This window comes from Cygnus olor, chromosome Z (genome assembly GCF_009769625.2).
Source record: "Cygnus olor isolate bCygOlo1 chromosome Z, bCygOlo1.pri.v2, whole genome shotgun sequence".
Taxonomy (NCBI): Eukaryota; Metazoa; Chordata; class Aves; order Anseriformes; family Anatidae; genus Cygnus; species Cygnus olor.
This window is the reverse complement of record NC_049198.1, coordinates 46872671-46891324: the sequence shown is the minus strand read 5'-3', so window position 1 is coordinate 46891324 and position 18654 is coordinate 46872671. Positions and strand designations below refer to the sequence as shown.

General features: G+C 40.8%; 1 protein-coding gene, 1 long non-coding RNA gene and 1 other non-coding gene across 3 annotated transcripts in view; 2 read left to right on the top strand and 1 right to left on the bottom strand.

Annotated features, from left to right (window-relative positions):
* Positions 1–1918: 1918 nt before the first annotated feature.
* Positions 1919–10340, bottom strand: LOC121061866. The gene is made up of 3 exons (XR_005815307.1): positions 10331–10340; positions 4312–4321; positions 1919–2054 (listed from the first exon to the last, which is right to left on the bottom strand). It is a non-coding gene; the product is annotated as an uncharacterized LOC121061866 (long non-coding RNA).
* Positions 10341–11645: 1305 nt separating this feature from the next.
* TRNAG-GCC lies at positions 11646–11716 on the top strand. The gene has a single exon. It is a non-coding gene; the product is annotated as a tRNA-Gly (tRNA).
* A 1810-nt stretch (positions 11717–13526) lies between these two features.
* Positions 13527–18654, top strand: part of ROR2 (receptor tyrosine kinase like orphan receptor 2) — a 151181-nt gene continuing 146053 nt past the window's right edge. Inside the window, exon 1 of the mRNA XM_040541388.1 lies at positions 13527–13804. Within this exon, the coding sequence (XP_040397322.1) occupies positions 13708–13804 (97 nt within the window). The 5' untranslated portion in view covers positions 13527–13707. The remainder of the gene's footprint in view (positions 13805–18654) is intronic.

Genomic DNA, 18654 nt, shown 5'->3' with positions numbered 1-18654 from the left:
ACTCAAACTGTGGCTTCAATTGTAGTTTCTTCCCAATGCTTGTGATTTTAAAAAAATAAAAATAAACCACCAACAACAAAACAAAGAACCACCACCACCCAAACTTCTGAAGTCCCTGCATTGAAAGATGATCTGTAACGATAAAAATGAAATTAAGGCAGCATTGAGATTTGTACAGATCACATTGGTAGATGCCTAATACTAACTTCTACACTTATATAGGATTTGTATTTGGTTTGTAGTGTTTGGGAAGGTAGAGTACCTGTGAGTGTAGAGTACTGGGAGTATATGGAAGTTTAAGACTTGACCAGTTCACTGCACTCACAGAATCCATCTGACTGGACTGGACTCTTCTGTAAGGACTCATTGCTCAGACTCATCAAACTAGTATTCTGAAATACCTGATAGACTCTGAATTTGGATTTTGTCCTCCCGTGGGCAGAATACTTATCCCTAAGTGGATCTCAAATTTTGTCCTCCTGTGGATAGAATACTTATCCCTAAGTGGCTTACTGTGGTGAACAGAAATGACAAAGGAATACTGAGAGCTGGGATATAAGGAATGATGTATTGAAACAGTAAGTGTTTTGTATTAGGGATAAAACTGAAGGTGTAGGTCCCTCATAGCAAACAAATGAGGAGATGTGTGCTACTGGTGCAGAACTGACAACTGAGATGAGGTAAGTTTTCAATCTTTTAGGAGTATTCTGTTCACATTGTACAAATTTTCTTTGTGGTGTTTGACTGAGTTGTGGTTCTGGATAGTAATGGTTACTTATGAAAGCTGTATCTTTAAATTCAGTGACTACTTTTGCATGTGTTGCCTTACATCAAGAGCAAATTGGACAGCTATACGACCGTATAGTGGTGTGTTAAGCAGTTTTCAAAAAGACCAGAAAGTTGCTGCTATATTCTACATGACCTATGTGTTCTGTTACCATGTCTGATGGTTCTGAGCTTTGTGATAAATATAACCCCTACAACATCTCTTTTTAATAAACCTTGTGCTCTAATGTTGACATTTATCTATCTAACATAAGAATAAATACCCACTATATTACACAAGTAGCATAGATGTACCGTAGGTGGGAGAAACATTTGTTAGGACAAAGTCCAAAATCCCCCCAATTTTTTGTTCCTTTTTTGCTTTGGAAGCTGGCTTTTTAGGCTAAGAATGAGGCACTGAATAAAGAACATTTGAGTTTGCTATCAATACATTGATGTTTTTGTACTGTCGCTTCATCGTTACTTTTTAATAAACAATCTTTTTCTCTTATAAAATTAATCAGTATTCTATAAAGATGGAGAGAATTGAAAACTGAAATTGAAGTTTGGTCATTGATAAAATTGAGCAAAATATTTGAGTTTTCTACTTTGATTTATTCCTTTTGTGTACATTTCTGTACAGTTATATGGAAGTTTTGACAATTACACGTAGCTACATTGAACCCAAATAGAAGAGGAAATAAGTGCATGTCAATCAGTAGGATAGATAGGGTGACACAAGTAAAGTTCAGATGCATTTTTTCTTCTGCCAGCAGAACAGTTCAACATAGCATCACCAGAACCTTCACCCTTGGTTAATACTAACATGTCCCTTCAAAAAACCAAGTCTGTTTTTCATGATTTGCAGTGAAATCTATACTCTGAAAAGTAATACTGAACATGACTTATAATAGTAAAAAAAATTAAATTTGCATTTTCTACATCCTCAGTTCAGTCTAAACTCTGTTGTATTCATAATCAAATCTGGATACTCCATTTATTGTGACACTGAAAAACGTTTGTCTATTGTGGTAGTATATGACATTTCATTGTAGTCATGAACTTTTTCATATTTTTCTTTATGTTTTAATAATTGCACCAATCTTGCTGTTTAAAGAAAGATGATTTTGGGAAGCATCTCAAAAGGCCGTTCCTGGAAGTGCTCAAGGCCAGGTTGGATGGGGCTTTGAGCAACCTGGTCTAGTGAGCGGTGTCGCTGCCCATGGTGGGGGGGTTTGTAATTAGATGATCTTTAAGGTCCCTTCCAATCCAAACCATTCTTGATTTTGCTTCATAGAATCATAGTACATCTCAATCGCTGGTGGCAGAGTCTAATTTTGCTGCTACTAGAAAGTTACTAGAAAACTTCCACTGAATACAATTAATAAAAGACTAACAATACTGGATCAGACTGAGGTCTGTCTGGGCCAGGAACTTGTTCTTAGATTGCTGCCTACAGCAAGTTATTGAAAAACTTTAAGAAAGAGGGCTTTACCTCCATTAAGGCCATTCATTCTGTTTCTTATGATCTTGATGGTCTTGAACATGGAAAAGGAACCAACAGACACCAGACTACTTTAATGGTCAAATCCTGTAGTGCTAGTGTTATTTCTTGACTTATTGTCACAGTAAATAATTCAGAATACATTTTACTATCCAAAATATCTTTTTTTTTTTTTTTTTTTTTTTGTAGTTCTTTCTATCTTTGGAAGTAACATATGCTGTCTAGTAAGATGCACTCTCATGCTTCCATATCACTCTTTAAATCTCTTTGCATCTGGTAAATATACTCACTGATAGATTTTAATTTATATTATTTAATTTATCAGCAGAGAAACAAGGCCTTTACCTTCATCACCCTTGTTGCTGAGAGACAATTACATCAGTGGTTCTTAAAAGTCTGAGTTTCAACAGGAGAATCACAAGGTCATCTTAGGCGGTACACAATGCTTTCCGAAGACTTTCTCATGGCTCTGGCAGAGGTGGTATTGCTCTGTGCTGATAGTACAAAGGAATAAAACTTTATATGCAATGTAAGACCTGTATTCAGTGCTGCCATCCAGAAGGCCACTACATGTGATAAATCTCAGTGCAAGACAAAGTCTTACATCTCTTGAAAGCAGAGTAAGAATTTCTCCGAGTTGTCTTTGCTTTAGTGTTTTGCAATAACTCCATTATTCTGTAGTGGGTAACTATTGTTACAAGTTGTAGGGTTAGAAATATGACCTGAAAGCACAAACTGAAATTGTGCAGAGTCAAATATTTAGCTTTTTTTTTTTTTTTTTTTCAAATTTCCTTCCCATGCATTCAACAATTACTGTAGCTCTCAGGATGTTAGAACTAACGCAGATCAAGTTTAGCAGAGAAGGCTTCACTGCTTAAATAGAGAATGAAGAATTTTCATAAAGATGAAGCTAGTCTTCTTGAAGCACAGACTGAAGAAAAAGTTTTCTGAATTTTTGTATCCTGATCTGAGGTGCAGGTTTTATTTCTTATACTCTCACAATTTCTATAAAACTTTGGTCAATGTCCCCATGGGTTTAGTTTCTTCACCTCTAAAAGTAGCTAACACAGGTTCTTTAACTTAAGGTTGCATATGTTTGTTTCCATAAGATTTTGAAAACCTCTGAAGCTGTAGATTATGTAGTACAAAATATTTATTATAAGACAAATCTCTACTTTCAAGTCTTATTTCCTCAGAATGTGTGCTATGTAATTTACAGTAAAGCTTTAGATCACTTTGGGAAACCATTGTTTGATCTGAACTCCTCCACAACTTCTGGCAGACCTGTCTAAGTACCAAATTGTTGTAACATGCATGTTTATTGATAGCAAAAATGTTTAGGTAAGTTTAAATATTACAGGCTGTTCTGTATGTTGTGATTATCAGTGTATGTGTTTTAGACAGAAAAGTTTAAAGCATGGTTTAATAAGACAAAATAAATCTAGATGGAATAAAACTGATAGTATTATGTCATGAGTGCTAATGTAAATATAGTCTTCGTGTTGGAAAATCGTGAAAGATGACCCGATAAGCAGATACATATTGGAAATTATTCTGCTAGTTGGCTATGCATTTTTCTAAAAGCTCAGTGCCATCAATTGCACCAAGTTTTCCTATATATGGTAGTCCTAAAAAATGTTAACTGTAATGTTTAATCCCTTTGTTGGAAGGTATGCATGTTTTTGTTTATATAGAAGTTAGTTACATTACTTTTGTTAGGCATGTCTGATTAAAATTTGCCAAGAAGGTTGTAGAATAGTTCCCATGTGGATACTAAGTTTCTTTTTATAACGTTTCAGATTTTATTGTTTCCATAAGTTTTGAACTTTATTCAATCCTTTGTTTCAAGTCTTCCCAACAAATTTTAGTTATGATTGTTCAAATCTTCTTTATAATATATTGCATCAGATTTTAAAGCAAATGCTGACAGCAGCAGTATTATATACCCTACATACCAAGCAGATACCACATGGTTTCAATAACAGGCACCCCTGTTGAGTGTGGATCAAATCAAAATCCTTGCATAGTCATGTAAAATGCACTGATAGAAATCTGTCTTTAAATCTGCTTTTTCATTTTAAAAATGGATTCTTTTGGAGTTTATCCTACCAGCATACAGGTATGTAATTCCCACTAATGCTAATGAAAGTTGAAAATGCTATGGTTTCCAGTAGTCCTAGAAGTCAGCTTGACCTTTTTTACAACTAAGTAAACAAAACAAACCCCATGGAGTTTATTGTAGGTGGAAGGAAGGCTGACTTGAAAGTCTTAAACATCATAGTCTTGTTGTTATTACTATCAATGCTAAAGAGATAAAGTTTTAAATAGTCTTTGGCCTGGGATTCTTACCAACAGTTGTTTCTTTTCTGTTATTTAACATGCTAAAGGTAAAAACTAAAAACAAAGAGCAAATATTGCATTTCCAACAGTAGCATCAACTCAGTATTGTTGTATCTGAGGAATGTATATGTATATTGCCTAAATTGTTGGATTTTTATTTTTGTAAATAAATGAATAGATAACTTTGTGAAATTCCAAATATAAACAGAAACTGGAAATATAATGGATGTGTGCAGAACTCCATTTCAAGTCTTCTTCTCTTTACTGCATTATTGTTTCCTTTATTTTACTTTAATGAATTTCTGCATTGCTTCCAAAGAATACATATATAAAAAAAAGGGGGGTGGGGGGGGGAGGGGGAGACTTGCAAAATTGTAGATTTATTATGGGTGGTTGGTTGCAATAGAAAATCTTGTAATGTTCTTCCAACACTTCAATAATATATACACATTGGTATAAAATTATGTGTGTGGTACATCAGTATTAAAATGTATGCATACCCAATATACATTAAAAGAAAATCCATTCCTCCCCCCATTTTACAATGGAATAAATTATTTCTTATGTTTCAGTCATTCCTCCCATATACATTTGTTTGGTTAGTTTTATTTCTAGGGCCATGTGTGTCTCAGAAGCTGTTTGCTCTATTCACGTTCTTTTTCACATGAGCAGCCCTGTGCACTGTAAGTCACTATGTAACAAAAGTCTGCTGGTTCCTTTCATACCCTTTCAAAAGTACTATTTTCTATGCTGTCTCTCCCCTCTTCCTGTAGAATTAAAAGCTATACAAGTGTAGAAATGTGAAGTTTAAATAGACCACCTTCATATGTTTTACATTACAGACATTACAGGGGCTTTTCTGCTTAATCACACTATGCCTTCTCATCTGACTTAACTGCTATAAATATTGAGTACTTCAGAAACAACCACACACAGAAATAATATTATCTTGCATTGTCTTTATTTTTCCTATTATCCTTAACTTACAGACAGTAAAAGTGCTGTTCAGACTTTCCCCAGTTATCCTTGATGTTCCCAGAGGCCTTCAACTCTGAGTTGGAAATGAGCTGTTCTGTTCCTCCGCTTCCTATTTTTCTTAGTTGGGTTGATTCCTGGCACCGCATGCTGGCCTGTGCTTGCTGAGAACCTGACAAAGGACAGTTTTGCTCAGGGTCTGACTTTTGTCGGTCCAGCATTGCATAATGTTAGCTGTTGCACAAGGCAACAACTGGCATATGCTGAGGCCTTTTAGATGAACTCTTCTCCACAAAAACGGTACTGGTGCCTCAGAGATATCATCAAGTCTATGCAATAGCTCAGAGCATCTGAGTCTAATTTAACTGTGCTATTTAATTTAATTACAGATTTGTTGTAAGAAGTTTGCTGCTGCTGCTGCTGTTATGGTAGCTTGGGAAAGAAAGATGTCAAGGAACGTTCATTTAAAAGGTTCTCATGAGAGGCAGGTAAACACTTGTGTAGCACTGCAGCTGATATTACACGAGTCAGGTAAACCTCCATCAAAACCTTAGGCTCAGCAGTTTCTGAACAATAAAATAGGATAGAAAACCCACTTTTGTTCCTATATATTGGTTATGTTACAGCTGTTATGGGAAAACAGTAGTGACTGATCTAATAATCCATCCTTGAGTCTTTGCTCGAAGTGAAGAAAGCAGACTGATCCCAGATCAGAGGTTTTGACTCCAGTATGTGAAAATTTGGTTGCATAAATGGAACTCAAACCAGGATGCATATTCTTAGAATCCCTGATGTGAAATGGATATGATGCCACCAAAGTAGCTGACCGGGTATAAAAAATCTGTTTCCCTAAAGGGCGAAACAACATACTTTCCTTCAGTCCCTTTTCTTCTACCTGTGAAATATAGGGAGATAAGACTTTTTCATTCAGGAGAACTATTTAATGTATTCCTGGGCTGATGCAATTTCCTGTCTTCCTTGGTGGATCAGACTGAGCTTGCAGTTTAAACCTAAGACTAAGTAGGAATCTTTTTTTTTTTTTTCCTAATTATTGTTAATCTCCAATCCTGTCATGTCTCTTTTGTGAATGAAAGGCACAGAATGTCAAAGGGGTGATAATGAAGGGAAAAATGAAGGGAAATGAAGGGAAATTTCCCTTAATGAAGGGAAATATATGCTTAGATAACTTCTTTCTGTTTGTAGAATTTGAAGACCATAACTGTATAGATGAGACAGGATAATTACTTATTTAAAACTTCACTTTAGTAACAACAAAAGTTATATAAGAGGGATAAGAAAAATGTAGACTGCTTTTTATTGTTGTGTAGTGAACAGCTGTTCAAATTGTTCTGATTCCAGTAAAAGGGAACAAGAAGAGGTAGAAATTGTCTTTAAGTGAGCAGAAATATTCCATTGTTCAATTTTGTTGTTGTTTTTATTTATGGGACTGGTACATAGACCAAGAGAAAGTGAAACAAAAGGACAATGGGTATAAAATGGGTAGCAGTGTTGCAAATCAAAACCAGCTGAACCAGTCATAGTGCAAGCTTGCAATTATATGTAACAAAAAATGTATTTTAAAATAATTTTACTTGCTTTTTTAATAGAAGAGAACTTCAGTGGCCCATGTGGGACTTTGGGACCCAGATGATGTTTCCATTCCAGCTGACTGGCTTTACATATCTCTCTGGGGAGAAAAGAATTTATGTAGTCTTTAAAATGTTTTAAATGTAGAATTCTTTGTAATCATATCTTCCTTGGTGTATTTTAGTCCCAAGTCTTTATATATGCTGCCCATTAATTTTGTGTGTATATCTGCTAAGCAGTTGTATTCATGCTTGTGTTCAAGTTCACGTCACTCTCAGGTTCTTACTCAGTAAGTACAATGGTCTGTGAATGCTACAGAATAAACTATTTGCTCAGGCACAGACATTTGAAAATTCATCAGTACGCTGAATTTACTTTTCACAAGTGTGAAGTTCAGAATGTAGTTGGGAGAACGGAAAAATGTGGCAGACTGTCTTCCTCAAAGTGTTATAGACCAAAGGAAAAACAGTTGGGATCATATACTGAAAGCCAGCAGCACTCATCTGCTCTGTGCCATCGAACACAGCAACACCAAATGAATTTTACTTGTAAACATGTTCCCATTACTCTTTGTGTGTTATCTTTGAAGTTCTTCCCATGGTAGCTCTTGCTTCCTTATGTGTGTATGCCATATGTGCCCCTGAGTGTGGGGAGAGAAGAATGAAGGAGAGGAATTTCACTTTACCACATTATGGATCCCTAGTGCAGGACTGCAGAGTATTTAGCTTGGCTCTCTTGACTAAGTTTGTTGTCCATTTCAGGGCTGCTTTGTGACTGCAAAGGCACAGGAATTGCAAGAAAATTCATGCTTGTGGCCTAAGCAATAAGAGCTGCCTGCTTCTAGTTTTTGACAGATTTTACCTCTTTCTTGAGTATATCCATCTATTTTTTTTTCAAAGCCAAGGCAGTCTTTGATGCACTTTTGACAAGCTTGTAATGAGATGTCTCCCATCTGGAGAACTCTTAAGTGCACTTGGGAACACAGCATACAAATTCTGATCCCTCTTTGATGTGGCCCTGAACCCGGTGTGCCAATGTTGAAGACAGCCTCTTCTCTAGCTAAGGCTAGTTTTAGAAAAGAAAACAAAACCAACCAACTAAAAAAACCCCTGCCTCTCCCACCAAGCACTGCCTCCCCCAGCTCCCCACCCCCACCCAACAAAAACAGACTTTTTTTTGAAGTTGGTACCCGTTGGTTGCTGATTTTTAAACTCCTATTTCAGTTCAGTTTTGGACATTTTGATGTCTAGATGCTGACCTTTCAAAATAAAACAATATATAGTTTTGTGCTTACTTGGAAACCTTTGATTTATTTTCAAATTGAACTGTACTTTATCCCGTCTTATGTACCACTCTGTGGTGTTTACATCCACTGACAGTTTTCATATCATCTTGACTGGAGTAATGAATTTTCAGTGTTGCTTTGCGTGTACTGCAGTACTTAATATCCTACTGCTGAGGTTTTGGGTAACGGACTTATAGTTCTGTATGAACTCAACAAGTAACTTAGGTGATTAAGGACATTTAGACAACTTCTTTTTACTTTGAAATCTGCCAAATTTCTGACTGTTGGTGTTCCAGCTTGACAGCCAGAACAAGAAGGACGTTGTTTTGAGATTTATCTAAGTTAAATAGTTATGATTTTAATTGTTTGCATGTTATTTACAGGACTGGCATTCTAGTGCCAGGATGATGGCTGACATTAACTACTAAAATAAATAGAAGTATTTCAGTACAGCTTACATCAAATGCTAATGACAATTGCATGAAAAAAGAACCTCTGTTTCATTTTGGGGGTATGAAAGGCCAAATGCCAAGTTCACTCTTTAGTGTAATCATAATGACTTCAAGGATTAGTTTAGCTCTAAATTAAATTGATTGATTCAGGCATTCAAGCTATTGCTTAATTCGTATAAAAGAAATTACATCCTGTCCCTTATTCACATTCTAAGCTTTAATAAGTCTTTCGCTAATTGTTTTACCTGTAGGAATAACTGATAGAGAAGAGAGATGAAAATTCCTGCTCCTTTCAGTTTCTATGACTGAGGGGATTGAGAAGGCATCAGTCTAAAGACATCATATGTTTCTCAGACCTTCAGGAGGGTATGATTTTACTAGTCAGGAAAATCAGCTCTATTTTTGTGAGTGCATCCTACCTCATGAAATAAATGAAAAGCTGAGTTAATGCTTCTTTTAGTTCTAGAGATGAGAAATGCCCTTGATGATCTCCATTTATCGAGAGTGATGATTACATGAATGCTTGTCAGATCTGCTTATTCTGTGGGGGGCCAGCTTCTGTAGCAATACTGTTTGATACATTTGTGTGTGTTGAGGTGCAAACAACAGCAAGAAGGGAGATGAATTCTGTGCCTGTTTAAAAAAAAAAAAAAAAGGAAGAGGTGAAATATTTTCTTCAAGATATGTATTGAGGCTTACTATTAGTACACATATATGTATCTCAATATAACTTATATCTAAATCATCATAAATAGTAATCTAAAAGCATGGTTCAAAAATTATACTACTTTGTTCCTGTAAGAGGAAAAAGTTTTCTGTTGAGTGTTTAACTTATTTTTTGATTTAATTTTCATAGTTGCTGATTTCATTAAAAATATCAGAAATGTGCAGGTACGAGTGTGAGAATAGCATATGTAGCACTGTTCTCTGAGTGACTTCTCCAAAATTGTTTTTTATTAAGTGATTCTCTAACATTTATCAGTGTGACCAGTCTCATGGACTTCCTGTACCTTGGTCAATGTCCTAGCCATTTAGCTGGACTTCTTATGCCTTTTAACCGGATACTATGGGATATACTTCTCCACTGTTGTAATAACAATTGTAGAAGAAAAGCCAAAGGCTAATCCTGCAAACATGGAGCATATAAGTAATGTCTGCAATAATGTTTTCTGTGCTGCTTACATCATAGGAATAGAAAGATCAGGTGTGGAATTAGTTTTTTGAATAAAGATAGTGCACCAGTTAAAACTTATTTGAGCTTGTAAAATGACTGTGGGAACACTGTCCTTGAAGCTCAAACCACGTGAGAACTTACATTTTCTTTAAAGTGTTTTCATTATGTTTGTTACGAAAGCAGACACACATGGCAAATGGAATTCATCCAAACTCTATCAGGGATTTCCAGGCAAGCTCAGGCCAAACTCCAGCTCTCCCTGTTGCTCTCAGCTACGCCTATCAGGCACGTACCATATGGTCATGCAAACAAATACGTGCACAGCTTTTTCTTTGTCAAATAGTGACAAAACAGTTTGGGACCATATGCTACAGAACACAAGCGAGCACTCTAATGGCTTACATGAGTAGGGTGAACCAACTCAGAAGAAATGTGCAATTGTCCATCCTTCTCTTCCCACTGTACATGTCGTTCTACAACACGCAACAAGAATTCATACTGTGGTTTCTTCACTCTAGTGACTTCATCTCAGTTCTGCCAAGTGATTCTCCCTGCAAATGTGAAATATGAAATGATAGCTTCTGTGGTCAGTGACAAAATATTTTGTGGCTGCGAAGGAGGCAAATTCTGAGTATCTAACTTGTTCTGGTAATTTGGCCTTCATACATACAATAACAATCACTCACAAATGAAGTCTCTATCAAATGCTAATTTGTTCCCAAGTGCAAAAAAATTATTTGTATCAATATCCTAATTATTTTGTGAGTTTATTTATTTATTTTTATGAGAGCAGGAATAAAGAATAAGGCAAAGGAGAAAGAATGCATTCAACTGCAGGTCTAGTTACTAATGTTTGCCCCCCCCATCCATGTAACCTACCAAAAGGAATGCAGTATCCTATAACTAGGAAGCAAGAAACATCCTGGCTACTTACCATCAGTGGCAAATGCAGCTTTATTTTAGAGAGGAGCAGAAGAGTGTATAGTCTTTTTGTTATCATCAGCTTGTGCACTGCATATGCTTCACATACCATTTTACGTGGCTGTGCAGGCTTGCTCATTTCCCATGAGATCAGGTCTCTTCACCTCTGTAGATGATATTTGTGAAGTGTAAGGAAAAAGTCATCCAGATACCTCCTACAGGTCTATTTTTAATTTGCAAAGCTTTGGAACAGTTTGGAGGAAAAAATAAGTTAATATCATGTAAGTGTATACAATACAATGTATTTACTGAAGAGAACTAATGTCAGTTGAACTAGTAGCTTCCTTTAAAGCGGTTTTCAAAACGAAAAGTTTATACTAGATCTCATTCATCTAGACTTGAGTTAAACATCTCATATACCTCCAACAAGAAGTTACAGGTTAAGATGAAGGTGATTCATAGGCTGTAAATTGGATGAGGAGCTGGCAGAAGAGAGGGAAAGGAGAAATTTTGAATTTGAAAATATTAGGTGGAAGAATGCTCTTCGTCATTTATCTCTCATATGAAATAGAGGATGTTATTGTGTGCTTCTTTGTTCATTTGTTTGTTTTGTTTTTGACACATGAGGGTATATTTGAGCTTGCATTGGTGGTTCAGTGGTAGAATTCTCGCCTGCCACGCGGGAGGCCCGGGTTCGATTCCCGGCCAATGCAACATCCTTGTTGGTTGGACTGTAGATGATCATGGAGGTCTCTCCAACTTTAACAATTCTATGATTATCAATGTACATCTAAGTGTGTTTTGCTGACACAGAACCATTCTTGATAAAAGATGGAGCAGTGTAACTTTTCCAACATAAAGTTCCTATGATCTTACAAAAAGAACTGAACTTGAGAAGTTGAGCTATGAAGAGAAAAAAAAAGAGGGGTGAAGGGGGAGTGCCAGGCCGGACTGACACTTGAATTAGTTCACTGCTGTTAAGGAATATACTGGAACCTATAAAGACAGAGGATGTAGATTTCCTAGCACATCATAGTATATCTGTTAAGTGGAAAGGTGCTGTAATCATCAGGGCGTATTAGCCTTTTTAGTACTGAAAGGAAAGTGCAAGTGCTTTGGAAGAGAAAGCATGTCTAATATACGCAGAGCTTTAGAAAAAATCAATCAGATTTCCAAAAGTGCAGACAAAAAAGAGAAGGGGGGGGGCCGGAGGTGATCAAGGAGTGCAGAGTTCGTTCCAGAGGAAATTTGACAATTTAAGCTTTAGTGCAGCAAAATAAAGGTTGAGGGGTATTTCTCTTTCTATTTCAATAGAAAGGGGAAGTGGGAAGATACTTAAATGAAAAGATAATAGTGGCACGAGAGGCAAGGAATATAAACTGATCATGAATAAATTTAGACTGGAGATCGGAAATAGCTTTCTAAGCATTGAAGAGGCAAGGTCTGGAGCAGCCTTCTAATCAAAAGGGTGGAAATCATTTTTAAGAAAGAAAGTCCTCAGTACTCTTAAGTTTGGTTTCATTTGTTTATGAAAGGGATTACAAAAAGTGTTGTTGTGATGGCAAGGGACTGGATTCAGCCAGTCCTACATTCCTACCAAAACGGGATCAGGACCTTCCTTTGTCATCCGTAGGTGCCAGAAGAATTTTCAAGGTGGAACTGGAGAGCTGAGAGGGAAGAAACGAGATGCAAAAGCAAGAAGAGAAAAGTATTTTGTAGCATCTTCTTGTGTTTGCAATAAAGAAATTTAATGTAAAATCGCTACCACTGAAACATGTACATTTAAAGCTTGATGGGGGAAGTTGTTAAGAGATTTGTATATATTTATACATATACTAAGAGCATATATTCAGCATTACTCGACATCACATCCTTAGTATCAAAGTCTAAAGCAAAGGGAAGACTGTATTTGTGGAGAAGACATCTGACTAAATTTGCTGTTGATTTATAACTTTAAAAGTACGTCAAATTAAGACGCGCCTTTTTGGAGCTCGTGATGCAGTTAACAGATGCCTGCTCCCGGGTCTGCGTTACCTTAGCGTGCTGGTTTATTTGAACTGCAGAAAGCATAAACTAAAAAGGATTTAGGAAAGCATATTCAAATCGCGCTTGCGGCGTCCTTATTTCCGGCAATAAATCATTTTCTGAAATGTTTTGAAGCCTTACTGGGGGCAGAGGGCTCTCCTCCCTGCTCGGGACGGAAAGTAAAACTTAACTCCGGCCGTCCGGGGGGATTGGGAGCGGCGGCACTCGCCCCTCGGAAGGGCCGCGGCGCTTTCCCCCTGCCCGGGGGGCTCGGGACAGCGGGAGCCGGCCCGGAGGAGGGGGCAGCCCCCGGCAGAGGGTGCCGGAGCGCAGGGACCGTCCGCCCCTCGGCGCCTCTCTCTCCCCTCCCCTGTGTCGGATTTGTCCCCGGTGACGTTGGGATGCTGGGGAAGGCGGAGGAGGAGGAGGAGGAGGAGGAGGAGGAGGAGGAGGAGGAGGAGGGGAGAGGAGCGCGGCTCCCTCCGCCCCCAGTCGGGGACAGTCCGCTAGCGGCAGCGCAGAGCCGGGGCGGCGGTGCCGGGGACACCCGCTGCGCACCTCCCCGCTCCGCACCGCACCGCACCGCTTCGCACCGCACCGCTCCGCACCTCTCCGCGCAGGGCAGCGCAGCGCGGCGGCACCGCTCCGCCCGCAGGGAGCCGGGCTCGCTCCGGGCAGCATGGTCCCCGCGGCGGGACCGGCCGGGCGGCGGGGGGCGGCGGGCCGCATCCTCACCCTGCTGGCGGCCGCAGCCATCCTCCGCCTCCGAGCCGCAGGTAAGGAGGGGATGCGCCGGGGGGCAGAGGGAGAACCGCCGGAGTGGGGGACAACGCCGCCGCCACCGCTTTTTCGGAAGGGGGTCTGCGGGGAAAAGGGGAGCGGGGCTTCCAGGGGAATGTGCTTGTGCGTTTGGGACCGGAGGAGCCGCCAGCATCCCCATTTGGTGTTGATTAGTTTGTTTTGGTGTCCCTCTTTCTTTCTCTCCTTCCCTTTTTTTTTTTTTTTTTTTTTCCTCTCCTCTCTCTCCTACTTTTTCTTCTCTCTCTCTCTCTCTTTTTTTTTTTTTTTTGGTTCTTTGCAAAATGGAAACCTGATGTCGACTCCTTACGAGGGGGGCGGCGGTGGCCCCTCTCGAGGAGGGCTCGCCAAAAATTCACCTTCCCCCGGTGCATCCCCTCGCCTCGGCCCCGCTCCGGCGGCTGTGTGCGCTCCGTGCCCCCGCCCCCCCGCCGCCGCCGCCGCCGCGCACCGGAGCTGGGTGGTGGCGGTCGGTGGGAGGGGGGAAGAGGGAGAAAACAAAGGAAAAGTTCGGGGTTTTGTTGTTGCCGAGGGTGGATAGCAGCGAGCGGAGCCTCCTCCTTCAGTCTGCCCGCCCTCCAGCCCTCCCCTCGGAGCGGTTATAATAATGTGTTATTATTTGGGACGTTGAGTGTTGCCAGAACCTCAGCGGGAACCAGGGGGAGGGGGGGCCGGGGTCTTAAAGTCGAATGAGCGAGGGGCAGCCGCCGCGCTTGCAGCCGACGGAGGCTCAGCAGAGACTCCTTCTGTGTGTTTCCCAGCTCGGGAAGGTCCCATGTCCCTTGGGTACCTGGCCGACCCTCGGGGACGGAGGAGGTCTGCCTTTGGGCTCGGGAAACGCTAGGACTCGGTTCAGCGAGCTCCGCGATTGTTTTGGGGGCTGAATAAGCTGCCCTTATTAACATCTGACCTTGCGCCGCGGCAGCGGCAGAGCGGCTGCTGAACAGTTGCCAGTTTGTCCGGCACCTCCGAGGCGAGCGCCGTGATTTATAGGGACCTTAGGGAGCGTGTGGGGTTAGAGAGCCGCGATGGTGTAAGAGTTCCTGTAAAAGAAGCCGCATAACTTTTTTTTTTCTTTTTCCTTTTTATTTTTTTCTTCATTTATTTATTTACTTATATTTTAATTATTTTCCCCCTTCCTTCCACGCACGCCTAAGATGTGTGATGTTCCACGCAGAAAGGGGGGTGGCTTACCCTTTTCTTTTTCCCCAGGATGTGAAACGCTCTGGGGGGGGGTAGGAGCTGCCGGATTCAGCTCTTTGATCTTTCCTAAAACCATTCCCTCCAGAATTGCCCTCTCCCCTTTCGCGGCAGATAAACCTTGCTCAGAAACTCCTTCCCGGGGCGCTTCGCCTAGGGACTGAGGGCGAGGTGAGAGGAGGCACCGTTTCCGTGCCGGGCTGGAAACCCTTCCCCTGCTGTCCTGGCCGGGCGGGCGGGCGAGCAGCGCCTTCCTCCCCCGCCTTTCCCGGCCCTGGCTTAATTGCACCGAGGTGCAGGAGGAGACCGATGATGTCTTTAAGGAAAAACAGTGATGCTGCAGATTAGAGGGGACTTGTTAATCAATTGCACGTTTGAAAGGGCTTTTCTTCCCTTTGTTGCTCTCTCTAATCCATTTACCTCTCCCCGGGAGGTGACAGATGCCTATATTTCCTGTTATTCAGCGCCGGGGTCCTAGGTCTTGCCATTTGTTGCCTTACCGTGAAGGGAGAGGGTCAGCAGAAAGCTAGAGGTCTGGGGGTTTTCCGGGGGGAGGGTGCCACCGCTCGCGGATTTGGGGTCAGTTCCCGTCGCGTTTATTTTTCCTAGCGCCTTTATTGCTCCTTTGAAGGGGGGGACCGCTAACAAATTGCGCGGGCTGCCCCCCCATCCTCCCCCCAGCGGGGTCTCGGGAGGGGGGTCTTCTGAGGCAGAGCTCTTCCCTCTCCCCTCGCTGCCTGCCTTTTTCCCACAGAAAAAGCCCCGAAACGCCGTGCCCCACGGACGGCGGCGCTTTCCTGCTTCTCCTGCCTGTGCTCGTCACCCGTGGGCACCCCACGTCGGGGAAACGTCCTGGGGGCAGTGCGCGACCGCAAACCGGCGCCGCAGGGGGACGCGTACACAACATTTGTGTATGTCTCCTCGTTCTGTGCTGCCCTGAAAGTGGGCTTGTGCTGGTGGTCCCAGCCAGCTGCGGGAAGCGTGGGCAGGCAGTGCGGCTGGGCGCTCCAGCGGCTGAGGGCGTCGCAGCGACGGATCCTCGAGGGCTGCTGTCGTTAAATCTGTGCTCCTCTCTCTAATTAGACTCGCTTAACGGCGAACAGAGTGTGTGTTCGCCCACGCTTAATTTCGGTGTTTATTTTTGAAAAAGGTTATTTCAGTCTTTTCTGGGCTCTCTTCGGAATACGACCGAGTTACCAAGGGGCAGAGACTGGGATGTTGGTTTCCTGGAAGTGTTGGTGCACGATGTGCTCCACTTCCAGGACACGCGCTGCGGTTTACTTAACTTGTTTCATGCCTTTAGCGTTAAATAGGAATTTATTCGACCTGAAGTTAATACTCACGTGACTCACAAAGTATGCAGAACATTGTGTTTAAAAAATAAATAATTTCTGTCAACAGAGTGTCTGGGAACGAAAACATAATGGTAACTCTGTGCTATGATTTTGCAAGCCCTGTGGTGTGTAAGCTTCTACCCAACATTACAAAGAAAAAAACCAACTCATTTCTTAGAGTACAGTGTTAGTGGAGAAATGAGTAAAGTACAGGTTACTTCTGAGCGCTTTTAAATGCCTCACTACAAAAAGCTGTAAAATTTAAAGTTGCATGGGATTTAGCTATAGCCCCCTCCTGACTTTAATAAATGAGATTCAGCTCTGGAAAGTGTACTTAGGTCACCTGGTAAAAGTCTGTGCAGCCTTGAATACAAGGAATCTTCACACAGTTTTTTAATAAATGGCATTGACTACGCAGACTACTTCAAGCATGGTCAAACTTTAATCCAGTTTTTCTTGCGTTAATTAAATGGTTAAGCAATTCAGTGGTGAAGTTTATCCTAGGGTCAAGGGTTGACACCGAAAGATTTTTCCCCTGGAGTGTCTTGATTATGTTAAGCGTTTGTAATGGAATTGGTGTTTTCTCCTTAATCTCTTTTCTGCTGTAAATAGCATAGAAATGCAAGATGCAGGGAGAAAAGGACCAGTTGGCAGACCAGGCAAATTCGTCCTATTTAGTTAGCTTCCAGTTGTTTGCAGGAAAGCTGATCTTTTTCTACACTCACTGCACTTTGTATAAGGTGTGAATGGCTTCCAGAACTGTCGTTGGCGTAGAAATATATTTGACCACTAATTAGGAATCAGACGGACAGGCTTAACCCACTAGCCAATGAGAATGACATTGAAAAAGGAAGAATGGTAATAGGTACTCTCTTTCGCTTGATAGCCATGTGAATATTCTGTATATAAGACTTGCATTCTCCTCACGGTTTCGCTATTTTTTTCAAAGCCTGAAATTCACATTTTGTGTTCAATGAAAATGTCATCTAGAAGCCATCAGCATCTGAGGTCTTTAATCACACTTTTGACCGAGATAATTTATTTTTCAGACCCTCTTTTTATTATTTTGAACGTTGCAAGCAAAGCAAAAATATGAAGCTAACTCCCTTCGGTTTTCGTACATAAATCTTTCTGTAGATGTTCTCTGCTGCGTTGTGCGGTTGCTCAGAGGAAAGAAATGCTACTTAGAGTATTCCATCTAATTTATAGCATCTGTCACTATGTTCTCTGTGCGAAGGATAGCTTGCTTTTTAAGTTTGTTTATTCATTGTGAGGCTGTTGCTTTGTAAAGGAAGTTGTCATTAGGCTCAGCATGTCTGGAAAGTATGCAAGTCCTCAAGTCTTCTAATCCACTGACTACAAAGTAGTTAAAGCTTCAAAGAAAAGAAACGACAGGATTTTGGTGCACTGAAAGAAGATGCATTGTTTGTTAATCCTGCTTTTTATTGTTACTTATACTGCAGATTCCTGCAGCGTTGCTAGTAACCATTCTGGGCAAACATCAATTTAACTTAAATGATTGCCTTTCCTCTTGGTTTTGTCTAAACGTGTGAGTGGTTTGGAGTGATCAGCCCCTTTTGCATTCATTTTTTTCCAAGCCTTTGCCATGCACTTATATTCATTTACAAACGTCCAGCTAGATAGTTTTTCTGACACTCTCCACGACCTGACCCACAACTAATATTTTTCTCCTTCCATCTGTTTGCCCTCCTCAGCTACTTCGGGAAAGAATTTCCATTATTTTCTGAGCTATGTTGGTTGATGATCTATTTTTTTGGAGATGAAAATGGCGGTATATGACTTTCCTGGTGGCAGTAAGAGACATTTTACAGAAAATCAGCATGATCCCTTACCTGTAGAGTATGTCTTTGCCTTTTAACTGGTAGTGGACAACAGGTTTAATTTAAGAACACAAATCTGTGTTACAATTTCAGTGAAAACAAGAAATCACAGTAAAAAATGCATTTTACTAGCTGTACATGGTTATTGTAATGGGGATAAGTAGATGCATCCCACTTGCTGTAGGCTTAGCTAGCTCACCAGGTGCTTCACAAGGGTCTGAAGCAATTTGCAAAGTTTGTTGAAGAAGTAGTGTGGATATCCTATCAAGAGCTCCTAAGCTGGTTTAAGATTAGTTTGTACCTGCATAGGCTGTTTTGTGCACTGCTTCCTGAAACAAAGGGGCTTCACTGCTGTCTGCTGATTGAATTGTTCATTTGTACTGATGCTTTCTGGTTTTGCCACATAAACTGTCACAATGCATGTGCGTCTGTGATGGTAAAGAAGTATGGTAC